The sequence below is a fragment of the Telopea speciosissima genome, chromosome 9, assembly GCF_018873765.1.
Source record: "Telopea speciosissima isolate NSW1024214 ecotype Mountain lineage chromosome 9, Tspe_v1, whole genome shotgun sequence".
In the NCBI taxonomy this organism is placed as follows: domain Eukaryota; kingdom Viridiplantae; phylum Streptophyta; class Magnoliopsida; order Proteales; family Proteaceae; genus Telopea; species Telopea speciosissima.
In genome coordinates this window covers 24,158,410-24,179,503 of record NC_057924.1, presented here as the reverse complement: position 1 = coordinate 24,179,503, position 21,094 = coordinate 24,158,410, and the positions used below count along the sequence as shown (strand labels likewise).

Genomic DNA, 21,094 nt, shown 5'->3' with positions numbered 1-21,094 from the left:
CAAGGCACAATGCCACCAAGGTCCGTAGACTACCGAAGCGCAAGGCCACCAAGGTCCACGGACCACCGAGGCGTAAGGCCACCAAGGTTCGTAGACCATCAAGCGCAACGCCACCAAGGTCCATAGACCACCAAGGCTCAAAGCCACCAAGGCTCGACAACCACCAAGGCTCAAAGCAAAAATGCAAAGTCTACTCTCTTGGACATTCTGATCCAAGAGAGTGGGGGCCAAATGATAAACCCAAAATCACACCAACCAATCAGAGGCTGCCACGTGCCTGGCCCAAGGAGGTGGACCATATCGGGGCCAAGAGAAGACCAAGCGCAGGCACCGACCACCGACATCCACAGGCGCAAACCCCCTTGGGTGCCCAACCCCCTCGGGCGCGGCCACCCTTGGGCGCCAACCCCCTTGGGGCGTGGACCTCCCTTGGGCCCCAACCCCCTTGGGGCGTGGACCACCCTTGGGTGCCAACCCCCCTTGGGCGTCGACCTCCCTTCGGTGCGGACCCTTATGTGCACGCACAGACGCATGGATGGAGGCGCGGGTACCAGGCAAACGTAGATCAGAGTACCACCGTCACCATCTACAAGACACGCACCGTCTCCAAGACTCTAGGCCACAGCCTACCAGTCACGTAGTCTGGACGGACTCATACACCAGGAACCTCATCTTCCACGTAGATAGGTCTATCCATCAAGGATATTAAGTCTATCATGACACTACGTCTCACGAAAAGATAACTATCAAGTCTATCATGACACTACGTCTCACGGGAAGACAACTATCAAGTCTATCAGGACACTACGTCTAACGGGAAGACAACTATCAAGTCTATCATGATACTATGTCTTACGGGAAGACAATTATCAAGTCTATCATGACACTACGTCTCACGGGAAGACAACCAATCAAGGATGAACCCTACTATCCAGGGACTCTATCAACTATGAGGACCACTGACCACCAACTGGGACTCTCCACACCGCCACACCCCACTATAAAAGAGAAGGTACTCTACCCATCTTAACTCATCTTGAATACTATTATTCATCTATTTGCTCAGGAGATCTGACTTTGGCATCGGAGAGTTCTAGGCCGGAACCACACCGGTTCCCCTTTGTCATCCCCTGGTTCTTTTGCTGGTTACGGCACCCGAAAGGACCCTTGAACGATTTTCTAACGCAACAACGACTATCAAAATTTTTTTTTAATTATTAATAATTACTTTCATTATTATAATTAAATAAGTTTACATTGAAATTTGCACAACTTGAAATAAGTTTACATTGGAATTTCCCTTTTTTAAGGTAAGTGGATTTAAATTATTTAAGAAGTTGAGAATGAGTAGTAATAGGGATACGACTATCAAAAAAAAAAAAAAAAAAAGACTTTTTCATTCTTCCAAAAAAAAGAAACGAGTCTTCTTCCTTTCTACAAAAAAAATAAAATAAATAAACAACTCTTCTCATACTATGTACATTGCCATGCTCTACATCTCGCTTTACCTTTCGTGTTCTCAATTTATGGATATCTGTACATGATATTTATTATTTCCCTCTATATCAATCTTCATTTCCTTTGATGATTGTTCTATAAATTTCTTTATTACTTTACATCTTCCTTATTTTTGAGTTTTATATTTGGTTATTGCTTCTTCAAAATTCTTGGTTTCCAATTTTTTTGGTTTTCGAATTCAGTTACTAAAAGGGCAAGGTATCCTGCAAATTGAAGTCCTGTCATACGACTTGGTACTTTTCTTCACAACTTATTTACATTCATGTGTTTCTTCTTTCTGCCCTTTTAGTCATATCTGTTTTGCTTTCTTCTACTCATAGTAGGAAATGTCTTATGTTTTTTGAAAATTTTATTCCCTTTTTTTTTTTTTTTTTAATTTTTTTATTTTATGTAAGTGGATTTAAATAATTTAAGAAGTTGAGAATGAGTAGGAATAGGTAAAGCTTACCGAAAAAATAGGAATATGGAAACTAATTTTAGAGTTGGTATTTAATTGATTATCCTGCAATTCTGGTAGAAGTAAAATTTTGTTCTTATTTTGCTGGATTTTTTTTTTTTTTTAAATTGTATTTGAATGATTTAAGAAGTTTAAAATTAGTAGGAATGATTAAAGCTTACCCAAAAAATAAAGTAGTAATAGCGAAACTAATTTGAGAGTTGGTATTTTGGCAAATAAAATAAGACCAAGAAGGGTTAAAAGAAATAGGCAAGGGTAGTTGTAGAACTTGAGTTTTAAAAGGGTTACTCAAAAAGGAAACGAAGAGGGATCTCATCTTCTACCTTGGTCCAACAGAACCAGTTGCAGAAGACACTCTCGATTTGGAGAAAAATCACTCCCTCAATATTATAGGTTTGTTGAATCTAAATTTGTATGGCAAGGTTCCCAATACTAACCATCAATCTAAAGAAATGACAAGCAACCAGTCAAAGAAATTTTCTGAAATGGCATATGACAGTAAAAACAAAGATAATTAACAGTGACCGTCGACTTCAGGTGGGGATTTGGATCTCTGTATCAGCGACTGAAAAGTGAAGTTACAAGAGAGATTGAGTTCCCTCTTGCTGAATAAGATCCAATGCCAGAACATAGAAAACTGACAAGAAGAATAAGAGAAGAAAAAGAAAAAGAACCCGAGACAAATGGGAGAAAATCAGAGGAGGAGAGAGAGGGATCTGCAGCTCATGGCAGTCAAAAGGTATCAACTATTCAACTCAAAACACTTTCACTCCAAAGATGATATCTATGAATCCTTTGTTTTCACTCTATCTTGGACTCAACACTGAAATAAACTCCAACTCTAACAACGATTCCATCAATAGCAATAAAAGGAAACATTACAAAATATAACTCAACTTTCTACTAAACCCAGTTGTTAACTAACTCCAACAAGATAAAATAAAGATTACAATTTAAATAAAGGCAGAGGGATTACCACGCTGGCACCGTGGGAGGAATCTGCACACCAGACCAATCAATGTTCTGAAAAGGGTATCATCCATGTGGAGCCGCATTTTCAAAACAGATGAAATAAACTTACAAAAAAAACATGTGGAGACATGTGTAGAGACCTCAATTTTGTGTGAGGATGGAATAAACTTCAAAGCATGAAATTGATCGGATGGTTAGGATCATATGATTATGTGGGCCCAATGCCAGTCTATCTCAGATAATTTGTTAGGGCAGGTTCGGTATGAGGCTATGAGCATGCACTGTTCCACAAAAAGCACTCACTCACTAAAATGAGTGTTTTCTAAGATGAGTGTTTTCAAAAAAAAAGAAAATAACAATAAATATATACACACAAAATTTGGGGGACTAACTCATGTTGTAGTAGTTAAATATTATGGATAAATTTTTCATGCATTGTGTGGTGTAGGAACTGTACAACCATCAATTCGAGTAAAGTAAAAGGTTGTTAGTGGTTTTTGAATGGAAAAAGAACAAGTGGAGTTTTATTGCACGATATCGGATATTGTATAGGTCATAATTCAAAAACTGTTAACAATTTGTGAAACCCACCTTATCTGATAGGTATATTTATTTTTTCAACTTATGATATTCTTGTTTCCAAGACAAGCAGGAAGTTTCAACAAGATCCTTCTGATAAGTATTTTTACTTTTGCAATCATCTTCTTATATTTTTTCGTAAACTGTCTATTTTTTTTTTGCATTAATCATATGATTGTCATAGATCTCATGTAGAATATGATTACTCTGTGTAGTAGAAATAAAAAAAATACTTTCTAATTCTGTTGTTGTTGTACAATAAACAAATTAATTTCTAATTAATCTTTGTAGGAAAAATGTCAAATTTATTTTACATTAATCAACTAAAGCCTTACCAAAAAGATTGGGAATTGAAGCTGATAGTATTGCAAAAATACATCACATATTACGACAACCCAAAAGGATCAAGAAAAGTACAAAAGATTGTTTTCATGGACGATGAGGTATGTTTATTTAATATTTAAAATAAAAATTTGGACACATTCAAAAAAAATAAAAATTCATGTCAAATTAATTGATTAAATATTTGTTAACACTTTATTTGCAGGTTTAATAATTCAGGAACAACTAATGCTTAATAATTCAAAAATAAGTTCTATGTCGACAATGAATAAGTTACGCATTTTGTAAGTGTCCTTCTTTTACTATTTTCTGTAGCATTTTGTATTTCTTTTTTATATGTAATGCAGTTTATAAATTGGATTTTGGAGAGAGCTAATCTATTGTTTTGTAGTAAATTTGAAGACTTTAATAGGAATGACGTAAATTACTCGGATTCATTTAGCTGATTCATAAATGAAACAAAGCAAACAAGTGCATTTGAACGTGCAACTTTACTAGTGTGTGTATATATATATCCATTAGTTGTTTTGGGCATAGTTGAAAAATCGGATTTTGATTGGGCTGAGTCATCCAAATCGAGTCAAAATTTTAAAAAATCTGGTCAAGATTTGAGAGTCGTGTAGACTAGATCAGGGTAAAAAATGATGGGATTGGGTCATAAATCATCTGATTTAAATAAGACTTGGTATTTTTACCCGAATCATGACAAACTCGACGAGTTTAGTCATTTTTAAAAATAAAAAAAACCATAAAGGCAGTTCACTTGAATTTGGGTTGAGTAAAATAGTAAATCCAAATTCTAAAATAGTAAGAAACCCTCTACTCTTTGACTCCCTTTTCTTGTTCAATAGTATAAACTCAAACTGCATTGATATGTGATTCATTATTTTATCTATTTTTTTTTCTTCATATTTTTTTGTATTTTTTTCGGATTTTTACTAATTTATACATATTTATTGTATTAAAATATTAAAAAATGTGACTCGTCTTAACAAAGTTTGACAAGACCGAGTCACCAGGTTTTTCTGAAAGATGAGTCGAGTAAAAAAACCTAGTTTTCCAACTATGATTTTAGGTACTAATAGTTTTGGTTTCTCTTAAGAGAAAGAGAATCTTGCAAAAAAATCTCAAAAGAAGCAAGAAACGTAAAACAGAGAATCTTTACTTAAATATTAGGAGTATGTTTTGGAAAACCTTAAAAGGACAAACTGATAACCTGCAATATCAGTAAGAATTAAATAATAAAAATCTTATTTAATTAAAGGAAGTAGTTTTTATTACCTAAATGAAATTAATGGTTGTTGTTGCATTATTCTAATCCGAGGATTAAGAGGTTGGCTGTGTGGAATATACATTGCCCACGCAACTAAGCAACCTTCTTTCTCCCAAACAATATATACAGATGATTTCTAATGTGCCTCTACGTGCAATAGCAAAGTGCGAAATATACGGTAATAATTGTGTAATGTTCAAAACAAAGGAAGGAAAAAAATAAAATTCTATAATTATGGATTAGGACAATGTAAGGTAAGAATTGCAAAAACAAGTTCGAACAATGGACTTTTAATTCAATAAATTGAAGTATGACAATCATATTTAATTGTCCCATAGGTTGACAATCGTGGTTGTGGTATGTTCGCATGGATAGATGAGGCAACACCTAGCTCTTCTATACAACATACTCTACCTCCGTCACGATATTTGGAAACATCAACATCTACGTTTCATTCCCCTTCAATAGATTATATCAAATGATATCTGAAAAGTGCAATTTTTTTTATTTTTTTGGTAATGGAAAGATGCAATTAAAGGGTAGAGAATCGTACGAAGATGTTGAGAGATGTTTTCAATACAATCAATAAATTAGATTTAAACAAGAGTGAAGATTGATGACATTTATATATTAAACAGTATACTATAGATCAGTCCTTTCTATAGAGTTGTACACTATCTTTTGGGGGTATGACTTTATGTATTGAAAAGATTTCTATGAAGTATCCATTCGGTCATATTCCAAATTGGCCGTGGGCATGCTAAATGGAAAGATTAAAGTTCTTTGGGCATTACAGTGGTTGAAGAGCAAAAATCATCGTTTGAGTGCCTTGGTTTCTTCGGTGAAATATAAGCATGTGTGAAAAGAGGTAAATCAACCAATATACTACATTGCCTTCTAACCTATGGGTGATGTGGAGATTATTCTCGAAACGGTTGATTTCCCATAAGAACTTTGTAAATTGGTTAAGGAAATACTGATTTCTGTATCTACTATCGGTTATAACTTCCTTGTTTTTGGCACTTTTGTTGATGCAGAGCCTGTTCTGTTTTTGTTAGGGGTCTCCCATTTCCCTTTTTAAGCCGGTTTTAAACGGGTTCTAGGTGGCTGCTTCTTTTTTGTTTTATTTTTTTTATTTTTTATATTTTTTATATTTAATATTTCCTTTTTCCTTTTTTTTAATATAATTTATATTATTTAAAAAAAAAGGGTACTCCGGTCAACAAAAGTCTTTACTCTCTTATAAAGCTTACCTTCCTTTCTTTCTGACTGTGAAATCGATAGTATTTTCTTTCTTGGCAGCGAGGGAAAGAGAGAATAATGGTGGAAGGGGGATTAGGGGGTTTTTTTCTTCTTCTTTTTGATTCTTTCTGAAGAATCAAATCCATAGCTGGTGCTTCTTCAATGGCAGGTCTGTCTCTCAAATGCGGGGACTGTGGGGTCCTTCTCAAGTCTGTAGAAGAAGCTCAAGAACACGCAGAGCTTACTTCTCACTCCAATTTCTCAGAATCAACGGAAGCCGTCCTCAATCTCGTCTGCACTACTTGTGGCAAGCCTTGCCGATCAAAAACTGTAAGATCTTTATGCCTTTTCTTGCAAATTTTGTTTGTTTTAGTGAAATTTAGAGTGTTCATGGTTGATCTGGGGTTGTTGGATTTGATAGGAGAGCTCATTGCATAAAAAAAGAACCGGTCATTCTAAGTTCGTAGATAAGGCTTCGGATGCAGCCAAACCGATCTCTTTAGAGGTTCCAAAACCCTCTGCTTCTGCTGGGCCGGAGAAAGGTGTCGCCGCTGGTGAAAGTAGTCAGTCTGTAGGTCGTAGTTTCTGTTTCTTATGTCTTTATGTCGTTCAGTGGAATAGAGCTATGTACTTGAACTTGACCAAAGAAAAGTGAATTTTTACCCCTTGTTTCGTTTTCAAATGCAGTCATATTTGGAAGATGATTTCTTATGTATTAATGTGGTTCAGTGGAAGAAAGCAATGCTATTGAACATTTGAACTTGATTTAAGAAAAATGAACCCAATCTTCTTTTTTTGGTATTTTAAAATTACATTGTAGTGATAATTGGAAGATGAAATTTTTGTTTTGTTGTTTGTTACATAGAGTTTTTTTTTAAACGTTTAATGGTTAGCAATCTATTCCAAATTTGGGATTGATTTGATTCTGTATCGAATTTTAATTGGGTTCTTCTCAATAGATAATTAATTGGATGGCAGGTGTTCATGGATAGCATGGATAGGGCACATAGAGTATATTAAAATTCCAATAGACATAAATATATTAAAATAAACCTGAAACTCTGTAATAAAATTAATGGTGAAATGTCTATAATAAATGATTGACAAAAGTTAAAAAGAAATCATTAAAACGCAAACACAAAACCCAGTTCAAGAGCTGTCTGCAATCTACTTTAAAGTTGTTATATGATGAACTTTTTAGATTAGCAAATGATCAAAAGGGGCAAACAGAGGGTGAGGGATTGTAAATCAGAGGCTTTTTTCTTTTTCTTTGCCCCACATACAGACATAGCTTGTCCTTGCCCTCCAGATGCCCCCTGTGCATAGTTATCACTTTATCGGGAGAGTTATCTTTATTATTTGTGTTGTTGTTGCTGTTGGCTTGTTTAATTGGAAGATTTAGTGGTGTTTGGTTTACTTTTTAGTTGATGATACATTTATTACATTAACCTTTTTTTTAATTACTTCAGAAATGGTTGTTCCTGAAGTTGACAAAAATCTGCTTGGTGAACTTGAAGCAATGGGGCATTTGATAAGAACTTTGTAATAAAGATGATTAAATATGTTTAAATTAAGGCTTTCTTGAATATATGGTAGCATATTTCTCTAATTATTTGTCTTTAGTGGTGAAAGTTATTTTGACTGAATTCTAGGCATCCTTATGCAGCTATGCACTTTTTGCAAATTTCTGATGAATTTCTAATTATCTGTGGACTAGATCATACAATGCCTAAGTTGGATTTTCCTTGTGATACTTTTTGGTGGGCAGTCCTATGTTTAATTGAATGCTATGTTCTTCAAGAGATGCTAAAAGTCTAGATACAGAAGGCTGCATGCATGGCATTCATGCACTGGGATTTGACCCAACACTTGGTGGATCTCACCTTGGGTCTGCCCCAATTGGTTGATTCTGACCATTAAAGCATTGGGCTTTGTAACAGTCTAACAGATTGCAATAGAGAAACTAGAGAACCGAGAGAGATGGGTGAGAGAGAGATGAAGAAGGGAAAAGGGGACTGACTCGCTTTGTTGGATCGAACTAGCAGTACCCCCCCGCCCCCACACACACACACAATCACTTTATTTATACTAATTCAGCTTACATAGAAAAGGCAGCATTCTTAATCCTACTAGGAACCATAAATAGAAAATAGAAACCTAGTTACAATAGGAAAATAAACTACGACTCAACTAACTCAAACTAACATAGACTGACTCTATCTAGGATTACAATAAAAACAAGGACTAAGGAGTACAAAACTATTAACCCTAGCCAAGACACACTCAATAGACTTCTTTCTGAAACCATCAATTGTTGAGTTTTACATGTAGACAATTATGATCAGATAGGTGCTGTATGACCCTACATCTTTTTGCCATCTTAAAGGGAAGAAGGCGTTATCTGATTTTATCCTATATGTGTAATCGCTCTTATAACCTATCCCCAAAATGATAATAAAGTTGCTTCAATTGGCTTCTGCTAGTGCATATTTTTCTGAATGGTGTGTTGTCCTACTCCTCCTCCTTCTGCTTGTATTGTGTACTTGCAATACATGCACAGTTCTAAGTTAGTTGTGGCTTGTTGGCTTGGTGTAACTGGTTATTCCTTACCTCAGTAAAAATTGTGACAGGTGTACCTGAAGTTATTCCTGTAGTAGGATTTGTTGACATACCACCAAACCATTTTTTATTTACATAATGACACCAAGCCCTTACTGCGGCCGATGCTACTAAGCCAGCTGTCTTTTTTTTTGTTTTTTTGTTTTTTTTGGTACCAACTATTAAGAATTGTTTCCCCTACTTGCTGCATAAAAAACTAAATCACAAGCTTTTGATAAAAAGCGAGCAGCCTCTTCCAGGACAATCTCTCCTGTTTGTGCCTCATAAAAAGAACTAGTAGACTGGTGTATCATTACCTTGATGATATAGCATAAGGAAAAGTTCTTCTATCTCACATCATGGGGTGAAGGGAAGAGATAAAGAATAACAAGAAGAAGAAAAAAAGAAGATAGAATTGAACAACCGTACAAGTGTTTTTTGTGCATTGCATACAGCTCGATAATGGAGGTAACTTTTATAACAACAACAACAACAACAAAAAACTCAGCCTTATCCCAACTTAATGAGGTCGGTTACATGGATCCAAACATAACAAAGTAGGTAAACCGAGGTCTAAACAAAACAAGGAAATGAAAAGATGGGAAAAGGGGGATGGGGCATGAGATGAGAATTGGAAAAAAAAGGGAAAATGACAAATGAAAGATTGAAAAAATAAAGATGAAAGGTGAAAGTAAGAAGAAATAGGCACAACCTAGCAAGTCAGGAGAATCTCAGCAAGATGGGGTCTATTACATGGGTCCTTGGCATCCAATAGGCTCTATCCGAGGTCATACTTGGAACAAGACCTAGACCATGCATGTTCTTCCTCACCACTTCTCCTATGGTCATTTTAGGCCTGTCCCTAGCTCTTTTAGCTCCTTCAGTTGGAATCATATCACTCCTCCTTACTAGGGTGTCCCTAGGCCTCCGTTGAATATGACCATACCACCTTAAATGACTCTCTTGGAGCTTGTCATTGATCGGGGAGACTCCCAAGTCCGCTCTAATACGTTCATTCCGTATTTTATCCTTCCTTATTTTTCCACACATTCATCTTAACATCGTCATCTTCGCTACACATAGCTTATCAATATGACACTTCTTAACTGCCCAACATTCTGCCCCATACATCATAGCCGGTCGTACAACAGTCCTATAGAACTTCCCTTTAAGCTTTAAAGGAATACGTCGGTCACGCAACACTCCGTATGCACCTCTCCATTTCATCCGTCCAACTTTAATTCTCTGTGAGACATCATCCTCTATGTCACCTTCTTTACTTATGATTGACCCCAGATATCTAAAGTGGTCACTTTGCGGGATCTTTCTTTCCTCAATTTGCACCATATCAACATCCGTCATAGTGTGACTAAAATTACACATCATATAATCCGTCTTTGTTCTACTAATCTTAAAGCCTCTTGATTCCAAGGTTGATCTCCAGTTAATCCCTGCTTTTGTCTCATCCACCAAAACGATATCATCTGCGAAGAGCATATACCATGGGACCTCGTCTTGAATGCTCTTGGTTAGATCGTCCATGATAAGCGCAAAAAGGTGAGGACTTAAAGCTGATCCCTGATGTAACCCAATAGTAATTGGGAATTCCTTGCCTTGACCTCCCACAGATCTCACACTAGTCACCATGCCCTCATACATATCTTTAATCACATCCACATATTTATTCGACACCCCTCTCTTCATTAGAACATGTCGGATTAAATCCCTAGAGACTCGGTCATAGGCTTTTTCCAGGTCGATAAAGACCATATGGAGATCCTTCTTGCTATCTCTATATCGTTCTATGAGCCTCCTCAATAAGTAGATAGCTTCTGTCGTGGATCTACCTGACATAAAGCTAAATTGGTTCACCGAGATATGAGTCTCTCTTCTCAAACAGGCTTCAATAACCTTCTCTCAAAGTTTCATAGTGTGACTCAGTAGCTTTATACTTCTATAGTTATTGTAGCTCTAGATATCACCTTTATTTTTGTAGATCGGTAATGTAAGGCTAGGTTAGGGTAATCCAGCCCCAATTAAACCCACAATAATTCACAACAGTCAACTGATATTAAGCCAAACAGTAGGGTACAAACCAGGCCCAAAATTCAAATTTAGGGTGCAGACAGAAACTAATGGGGGACCAGAAAGGAGAAGAGGGAATCCTGGAAGAAATCAGATTAGCAGGGGAGAAAGGGAAGAAACCGTGAGAAGAAGAAGCAGTAGAAGAGGAAGAGGGGGGAGGGGTGAAGAGGAGAGTGCACACGCACACAGCCACAAACTCAATTCATTCAATTCCCCGCTCAATTCGTTGGTTACAAGCATATAAATAAGAAAATAAAAGACTTAAACAAGGAAACAACTATTCTAGGACTCTTAACAAAAAGACAATTTAAACTTTACTAAAACTCGTCCTATGAATCCTACCCAAATTAAAAGATCTCCTTACATAATTATCCCAATAAAATAAATAATAAAATCCTAAATATCTACCAGAATAAAATCATATTTGGATCCGGTTCATCTCCATTTGGATATGTTGCTGGTTTTGTGTCGGTCCAAGGTAGTGCACCAGTTGGGTCGGCCCAGTCCAAGATTCTCCCGCATCAATTCTCCCGGAGTTCAGAAAAACTCGTCCGTGAGTTTTGTAGAACGAGAGAATCAAAATCATGTGATCGACGTCAACTATCAGTCCACGTCCAACTTGTATAAAATCCACGAGCCGAAATTCTTCATTGAAAGAACGATGGGAAAGCACATATTCAAATGGATTAACTAAGCGATCAACAGCCACAATTTCTTGTTGTTCATCGGCCAACGACATCGCCTGGATTGAAATCTGATCCGTCACGATTTCTTGATGTTCATCGGCCAACGACATTGCCTGGATTGAAATCTGATCATGGAGCTTTAACTCAGCCTTCAACAATTCACGGTTTGCTTGAAGGGCTCTTATGGCTTCGTCATGTTGTTGGAGCTTTAACTCAGCCTTCAACAATTCATGGTTTGCTTGGAGGGCTCTTATGGCTTCGTCGTTTTGTTGAAGTATTCTGGTCCACTGTTCAGGACTCATTGGGGTAGTGGATTTAAAGATAACAATGGCAGATTTGTAATTTATTATACTGCAAACTAAAGAAGGGATATGAAGGGTAATAAAACTTAAGGATGATGGGACAACTTGGAACAAATTTAAATTAAAGGAGAAGAAAGGATAAGAAAGGAAGTCAAGGGTATTTTGGGAAGATGCAGAAAATAAAATAAGAAAGAATCGTGAGCAGGGTGGGTGGGTACCTTGTCGATTTGGAAAACCAGCAGGGTTTTGGGTTCTTAGAGTGCTTCCTCACGCGACTTCTGTGGAGAATATGGCGGAAGCCTTGGAGCAAGGAATGTGAGTCGAACCACGCTGGGAAGATCGACTTCCACTTGGATACCAGCAAGGAAGCTGGCGAAGGAAACCCTGGAAGACGTGTTGAAGTCGACCGGCGGAGACCAAGTTCAAGTTCAACAAGGAACCAGCGGCTGGAGATGGAGTTCGAGTGCGATCCAGATATGAGTTCTATCTCTTTGTTGCTCGATGTCTCTCGTTCTCTTCTTTTCTTCTCAATTTTTTTTTCTTGTTCTGGTTCTCTCTCTCTCTTCTTCTGACTCTCGCTCTACCTTCTCTGCTCTCCTTTCTAGGTTCCTGATTCCCTAATCAACTGCTCAGGTGTATGCGCTGCAAAATTAGTCAACTAGCCCGATCCGACTTTTTTATACTAATAGGCAGTGCTTGTTAGTGAGGTGATCCTTGCCTATTCGCTACCTCGGTCTTCCATTATTCTCTGGCAGACTTAAGAAAGAATTTTGTAAACCTAACCGCATTAGCACAAATCCGATCTTTTCGGGGTTGAAGGAGTAAGCTCAGCTATTAAATCCGCATCTGGCTTGACTGCTGGAAAGCTTGACTTGGCTTGGCTAGAAGGGACGAGCGATAGAAAGTCTTCTCTATCTACTCTTAGACCACTGACTTTGTCATATGAACTTGGTCTTTCCAAGTCGTCAAGAGCCTTCTTCTGACCTCTTGTCGGGATTACCACTGGATATGGAACCAAACAAAAGGAAGCTGCTTACTCCTAAAGGATCCTGAACCTCACCTCAGAGCTTCACAAGAGCAATCACAGTCGAAAGAGCAAACTGATTCAACAATCGCTATTCTTTTTCACCGCTAACCGTGCCATGAACAGCGTTCAGAGTCGATTCTGTAACAAGAAAAGTTAAGACCAAATTCCCCGCTCAATATGTTGGTTACAAGCATATAAATAAGAAAATAAAAGACTTAAACAAGAAAACAACTATTCTAGAACTCTTAACAAAAAGACAATTTAGAACTTACTAAAACTCATCCTATGAATCCTACCCAAATTAAAAGATCTCCTTACATAATTATCCCAATAAAATAAATATTAAAATCCTAAATATCTACCAGAATAAAAATATTTGGATCTAATTCATCTCCATCTGGATACATAGCTGGGTTTGGGTCGGTCCAAGGTAGTGCACCAGTTGGGTCGGCCTGGTCCAAGATTTTCCTGCATCAGAAACTCAGGTTTCAGTCAAGTAATGAGACCGAAATCAAGGTCGAGTGCAGGCCTAGGTATGCTCAGCAAACCCTCCAAGTAGGGGTTGATTTGAATGGTCAGAACTCAGAACAAAGGTATCCAACAGGTCATGAAATTAGAAAGTATGAAAGTGAGTGTAAAATCAAACCACCCAGTGGAATGCAACCAAACTCTGGTCGAGTAGTGCTTGTATGGAGGAGAAGCACTGCTGAAAGTTTCACTTAGTTCTGATGGCTGAGTTGAGAGATATGAGGGTGACGCCAAAATAGAAACTTAGACTCTGCAGACCAAACCAACCAGCAGACTGGGCTGGAATTAGGATCTATAGAGGTTCAGGGCCGGTGAGAAACCCCTCCAAATCTTAGCCTGTGCTGACCAGTGGAAGTGAAGATATCAAACTCAGAAGTTGCAGTAACAAGTTGAATTGTAGAGGAGCAACAACAGTCTTCAATCGATGGCAGCAGCACTTCCAATTGATGGTGGATTGAGTCAAGCCTTCAAAGATTCTTCACAGTACTTGTGATAACTTTGAATGGCAGCAACAATAAAGGGGATTGAACAAGGTAGGGAGAATAGGAAGATAAAGAGAAAAAAATAGAGAGGATAGAGTCAAGGTTTAAAGTATCGGTATTGGGTATCGTATCGGTTGGGCGATTTTAAGAGATGTATCGTATCGAGCGGTGCAGAAACGCATGAAAATGATCAAAATACACATGGGAATACACTTTTGGGCACAAAAAACAACATAAACAAGCAATTTATGTCATATATCATGTATATACACTAAGAATTGTGAATAATGTATAACCAGACAAGTGCGACACTTTGAAATTGTTATAAAAGATTAAAAGATGAGATTTCTTACATGTAGAGTCATTCTATTGCCATGAAGAATGTCGGGGTGGATCAAAGTTATGTCTGTAAGGGTCTTCCAGAATAGGACCGACTAGGATGATGTTGTGTACTGACCGAACATAAGCACAATACTGAGCCCAGTCGAAATACTGGTGGTAGTGACTCTCCCACTCATAGTAGAATCGTGTGTACTGCTCTGGAGTGGCTAATGTCATGAAAGCACTAGGTTGTGGTTCTGCCTCTTCGTATCCATAACTTCCATACCCTACAGAAGCCACATCATGTCCATAGCCTGAAGAAGAATCTGATGCATAACGCCCATGGCCTGATGAAGCACCAACATGATTAGAACCAATGCTAAGTGACTCCATGTTACTCATAAGCACATCACTATCATATGGATTGTGGGAACGCTTGCCAGCCTTGCCCTTCCGACTGTAAGTCTTATGGCGACCACCATGATGAGTATCTTGGGTAGCATGTGTGTATCCTACCTCACTTGTGAACTGCATCCCAGCATAATGTTGTGAAGCCCTATGGCCACCACCACCACTGCTACTACCACCAGCACCACCACTACTACCATGGCCACCACCACCACCATCATCATCATCATCAGCATCAGCATCATCAGCAGCAGCAGCAACACCACCACCACCACCACCACCACCACCATCATCATCACCATCACCATCGTCGCCTTCGTCATCATCATTAACATCTTGTTGAGTTCCTCGATACGGATGACCTAACCTCGTCCTCCTAATCATAGTACTATATCTCGCGATATATCGGTATCTCGGGCCTACCGAGATATCCGAAATATCCGAGATATCGCGAAATATGACCGAAATATTGCATTTTTTCTGCAATATTTCGGGGGTCCATCTCGGGGGGTTTTTGGCCATATCTAGGCCTGAAACTTCATGGACAGCCTTATTTAAGCTTAATAAACACATTTAAACCATAAAATTGTAAAAATGTGAATTCAAATTGGTGTTTTGGGCTTGCACCCTTGATTGACATACGGTCGCCGACCCTAATGTATAAATAGTTAAATACACATAGATTAGGCAGTTAATATTTAATAATAGTATTTAACTTCATCACATATCAAGTTAAAGCCAATACACATTGATGAGTGCCATGATTCTCATAAACTCCATAATATTCAATAACTCGCTTAAAGCCTTAAAGGCAATACACTAAGTGTCAAAGTTAGTAAGTCACAAGACTCGCAACTCATGAAGTCACAACTCACAAGTTCATAGATCAATGAAATCACAACTTAAGTTACAAATTACAAGTGCTAAACTGCTAATAGTAGTTCTTGTGCCTCCATGGATCAATCCCACTCATGCCTCGCTGAGTCGACGTCCATTGCTCTCTGTTTGAAGGACATATGTGGACCACGGTATAGAATCGGAGAAGAAACGAGTGTAGTCATCCACAAGTGTCACGTAAATGGAATCATCAACATCTCGTAGGTAACCTATCCTAGGATATAAACTAGGGTTACCAATCGATCCATCCGTGAAGAAGATGATCCACTCGTGATATGATGTTGGCGCCGCGCAAGAGGCGATGGCATTGGCGGCATGTATGGTGGTGAGGTTGGTAGTTAGGTCCGCTAGGGTATGCAAAGATGTTATTTACAAAAGATGATCCAGATGTCCCTGGGATGGGTACGTAGTCATAGTCCCTACCCCACTAAACGCCCTATGATGATGATCCATATCTATATCCATCGTAAGGTTGTGATGCACCATAATCCGATGCCAATGGAGTGGTATGTGCGAAAATTAAAATAATTATTTAAGAGCAGAAAAATAAATCCGACACCGTAAGCGTAGATCGGCCATTGGTGTCTAACATATAGTTAATTCATTACCATCTAAGTCATATTACCCCTAATTATTTCCTATTTTAATTGTAGGAAAATGAATTTTTAAAACCAGAAAAAAAAAAAAAATACATATGGAAAAAAATTTGACATTGTGAGGCTATAGATCGGCCTCCGGTGTCTAACATATATTAATATCATCACCATCCAACAAAATTTGTACATAGTCTTTTCAAAAAATAGTTTTAGAGGAATAGAATTTACCTTAAATAGTGGAAAAAAGCTTGGATGATGAGCTTAGATGACCCTCCGAGATGAGTTTACCGGCGAAAATCCGACAACAATGTGCTTGAACAATGGCTAGAGTGTTGGATGAGAGCTTGGAAGAGTGGAAGAATAGGCAAAAGACTGAAATTCCTTAGCAAATGCAGCTCTCGGTCGAAATATGGACCGAAATTTGCGAAATATTGTATTAAAGCCCCCTTCACGTGACACTTTAAGCCAAAATACCATATTTCGTCGATATCTCACGAGATATCGAGATATTGTCGATATCTCACGAGATATCGTCGATATCTCACGATATCTCACGAGATATCGACGAAATATGGTATTTTTTCATTTCGACCTGATTTCGCATCTCGGTAAGCTCGAGATATACGAAATTAAGCGATATTTCGGCGAAATATCGCGAGATTTTGAACCATGCTCCTAATTAAATCTTCTTCAGGGCTACTGTCATCCTCTTCAACATTAGGACAAAGATCTTGTGATGATGCCTGTGTTTCATCATCATCAATCTATTGAATGATATTCTCTATGATTGGATCAGGTATGCTTGTCTGGCGATCCTCACTTAACTGATCCATCACCAATACCTTATCGGTGTCCTCTATGCATGCTTTAACTGGATCTTCATCGTCAAGTAGGTGGTTGATGTCGATTGGGTTGACATCTACTTCATCCCCTTCTCTTTCCAACTGTAAATATTTAAGCTTCAATTTCATATTGTAATGGACATACACTAGCTTCTCCAACTTTGAATAACTGAGACAATTGCGGGGTTTGGTGTGTATCAACCCAAACGTACTCCAGTTATGTTCGCAGCCACTAGAGGATGCCGTTAGAGATAACACCCGAATTGCAATTGTTGTCAAGTGTGGAGCACTAGTACCCCCATAATTGAGCCACCAATCAGTTGCACAATAATAAATGAAATATTAAAAGACAAAAGTTTGTACCAAATTTTAAATAACATAATAAATTATTAAACCTAACTTACCTGGGTGTTGTGTGCTCCTAGCATGGATAATCATTCTATCAGCAAAACTACAAGTGGCCTCCCGAAAATACTTGGCCTAAAGAGGTATTAAAATATTAGTTAACCACTGAAGCTATTCTATGATAATGTATAAACTTTATACATTAATGTTTTTTTTTTGGGTGAATAGAATAATTCATTACCAAAGAGAAGAAGAAAAAACAACAACCCCAAGAAAAGGGGGAGAAAAAAGAATAAAAAACACAAGACCAAAACCTCAAACAGAGGAGGCAGAGGTTCGAAGAGAGATAAAAGAGATTCCCCAGGAAGCAACAATAATCCTGTTCCTTGGTGTGTTACAAATAGAGGGGGCAGCCAAAGAAATCTTGGCTTTAATTTCAAAAGAAATGGAATCACAAATATGGGCCAAAGTCCTGGAGTTGGAAGTCCATATCCTGATATTACGCTCCATCCAAATATGATTAATAACCGCATAAAAGGCCGACTTGCCAGCTGTGTCCCAAAAAGTAGAACCGGCAAAAGTCATATCAACCCAAATCCATTCTCTATTAAAAGAGAGAATTCTCCTACTTCTACACCAGCATTTTGCTAGGATGCTTTTCCAGATGGAAGCAGAGAGAGGGCAAACAAAAAAGAGGTGGTCAATATCTTCCACAGCATTCCAACACAGACCACACAATGGGGAGACAACGATATGGCGATGATGGAGAAAGGACTGCTTTGGAAGGCAGTTAGAGAGAGCTCTCCAGGCGGTGAAGCAGTGCCTAGGTATGTGATGCTTGAACCAAAGAATGTTCCTCTAAGGAGCCAAGGGGCCTCTAGAACGGATAAAATCCCAAGCAGCTTTGGATGTAAAGGAACCAGATGAGCTTGGAGACCAGATAACGTAATCTTCACTCCCAACGGGTCTTCTAGCGATAGAAGGCAAGACACTCCAAATATTGGTGAGCGCAGGAATGAGAGAGGTTGGAGGAGACCAACCAGCAGGATCTAAGATATCAGCCACCAAAGCTTGCCTTGGAAGACCAGAGCTGTAAATAGTTCTAGAGCTAACAAGATGAGTAAGGATTCCCATAGGGTGCCAATTATCCAGCCATAAAAGAATAGACGACCCATCACCAATACAAGAACAAATAGCTCTAAGGACAGTAGGGCGAGTAGCAAGGATCTTGCGTCAAACCCAAGAGGCATCAGATGGGATAGGGACTGACCAAATAGAATCCAAGCAAAGCAATCCCGAGTAAATCCAGTCAACCCAGATACTTCTCTTTTTGGAGGCAATCTTCCAGATCAGCTTAATAATTCCAGCCAAGTTCACCTCTTTGATTCTCCTAATACCAAAGCCTCCTTTCAGAGGAAGACAAACTAAAGCCCAGCTGATTGGGCAAAGAAATTTGGAGCAGTTAGAGCCTTTCCAAAGAAAAGAGGACATGAGGGACTCCATGGACTTGATTGTAGATTAAGGGAGACCATAAATACCAGACCAATAAATATAAGATGACTGGAAGACAAATTTGATGAGAGTCAATCGCCCTGCATAGGAGAGAAGCTTGGCTTTCCAAAGCTAAAGCCTTTTCCTGATGAGATCTAACAGAGGAGTGCAGTGATGAGCTGAAAGCCTAGCCGGAATCAGAGGCAAACTCAGATATTTGACAGGGAGATGGCCAATAGAGAACCCAGATATATCAATCAAAGACTCTTTTTCTGCTTCAGAGACCCCAGCAAAGAAAAGACTTTGTTGGGTTAATGCGAAGCCCAGAAAGATCTTGAAAGTGCTGCAGGCAGTACATAATAGTTTCAAAAGAGCTAATTGAGGCCTTGGAGAAAATCATGAGATCATTTGCGAAAGCCAAATGGGAGGGAGAGCTTGAGAGCTTTGCACTTGGGAATAGGAGAGATGAGCTGCTGATCAGTACAAATTTGGATGTGCCTAGATAAAACCTCCATAGCCAAAGTGAAAATGTAGGGAGAGAGCGGACACCCTTGGCAGATACCCATCGTCGAAGCAAAATAACCAGCCGGGCTACCATTGATCAGAATTCAGAACAGAGAACCTGGGAGAAGAAATGCACTGGTGGATCCCATGTATAAAAACAGGCGGGAATCCCATCTTAGACATCACCTTGACTATAAAGTTCCATCTCAGAGAATCAAAAGCCTTATGGATATCAATCTTCATGAGAGCAGCAGGAGAATGGTTTTTCCTTTCAAAGCCTAACAATCTCACTACAAAGGAGGATATTGTCCGAAATATTTCTACCTGGAATGAAAGTTGATTGGTTTTCACTGACAAGAATGTCCACAGTAACCTTGAGTCTGAAGGCAAGGATCTTGGCAAGTGTGGCCTTGGCCACATCTAGCTCCAATCGGTTAACAACGCTCTTTAGGGCTTCCAATAGATCCGGTCTACACCCTATATTATTGGTGTATTGAATATCCGAATTCAAATGATCACACCCCAATCCCGGCAAGGGATAAAATACTATAAAAAGGGTATGACTAGGATGCTTACCATCATCCTAAACCGCCTCCAGGATCATGGACGCAGTGGCTTACCTCACAGTAACACAAATGAGAATCAGATCCAATATCAGAATTGCGGAAGACCTGTAATAAATACTGCTGATTCTGATTTAAGGAACATAGCTACGATGATAATAAATACATAAGGTGGGTTATTCTTGAATTTAAAAGTTATTACAATAGAAGTTGTTTGATAGTACAGAGAAAGGAAGGAAACATATATCAAGGAAATACAATATTAAAAGCAACAAGAAGAAAAGAAGCATCAACGGTTATAGACCAACTTTCGCATCCATATCCTTTACCGGGTCCTTTATCATCCACCGACACTGTACAACCTACATCACAATCTAAAAAGAAGGGTTCCCCGAGGGGTGAGCTCTACTAGCCCAATGAGCAGGAAATTGAACCACACGCATAACAAATATGGGACTGCAACCTGAACCTGATGAGCGAACATCCTTGACGTCCCATACCACCAATGATGACTCGCACATCAGATCCAATTTACAGTCATGCAACATACACAACAGTATGATATGTAATATGAATAATGATGAATGATGTTGATGATGATGATGAGATGTAATGTATGCATGAATGCTATGCTGTGTAGAGTAATGGAACTGTATCCCTGGTATCGGAACTTACCCTCGATCCTCAACGATACAATGCCATTAATCTACGACATAGTAGAGCCATATCCCTGGTACCAGAACATACCCTCGATCCCCAACGATATAACCTTAACTACGTCAGTGGAAGCCTGCCAGTCCCAGAACACACCATCGGTCTCCCAGCAAACCTCCGATAATCCCAAACCACGGTACCGGAACACACCCTCGATCCCCGGGCCGATTATCAATAAGGCGATCACGGTGTAGGAACTCACACATGTACCACCCGTATCCATTTTAACACAAATTACAAACCCAATATGCAAAATGCTATATGAATCTATCGTATCGAGAGGTATTCCGAGTGCATCAACGTCCCATACCATCTATCACCC

General features: G+C 38.7%; 1 protein-coding gene across 1 annotated transcript; it reads left to right on the top strand.

The window, feature by feature from the left end:
• The first annotated feature begins 6,435 nt into the window (after positions 1-6,435).
• On the top strand, positions 6,436-7,045 carry LOC122640679. The gene is made up of 2 exons (XM_043833906.1): positions 6,436-6,713; positions 6,805-7,045. Exons 1-2 carry the CDS (start codon positions 6,546-6,548, stop codon positions 7,036-7,038), a joined length of 402 nt encoding a protein of 133 aa, XP_043689841.1. The 5' UTR covers positions 6,436-6,545; the 3' UTR covers positions 7,039-7,045.
• The last annotated feature ends 14,049 nt before the right edge of the window (positions 7,046-21,094 follow it).

Excerpts from the sequence above, each read along its gene's own strand:
- LOC122640679 (XM_043833906.1), top strand. The coding sequence starts at position 6,546 with ATGGCAGGTCTGTCTCTCAAATGCGGGGACTGTGGGGTCCTTCTCAAG. Across the intron at positions 6,714-6,804 it reads AGCCTTGCCGATCAAAAACT|GAGAGCTCATTGCATAAAAA; the intron begins GTAAGATCTTTA and ends TGGATTTGATAG.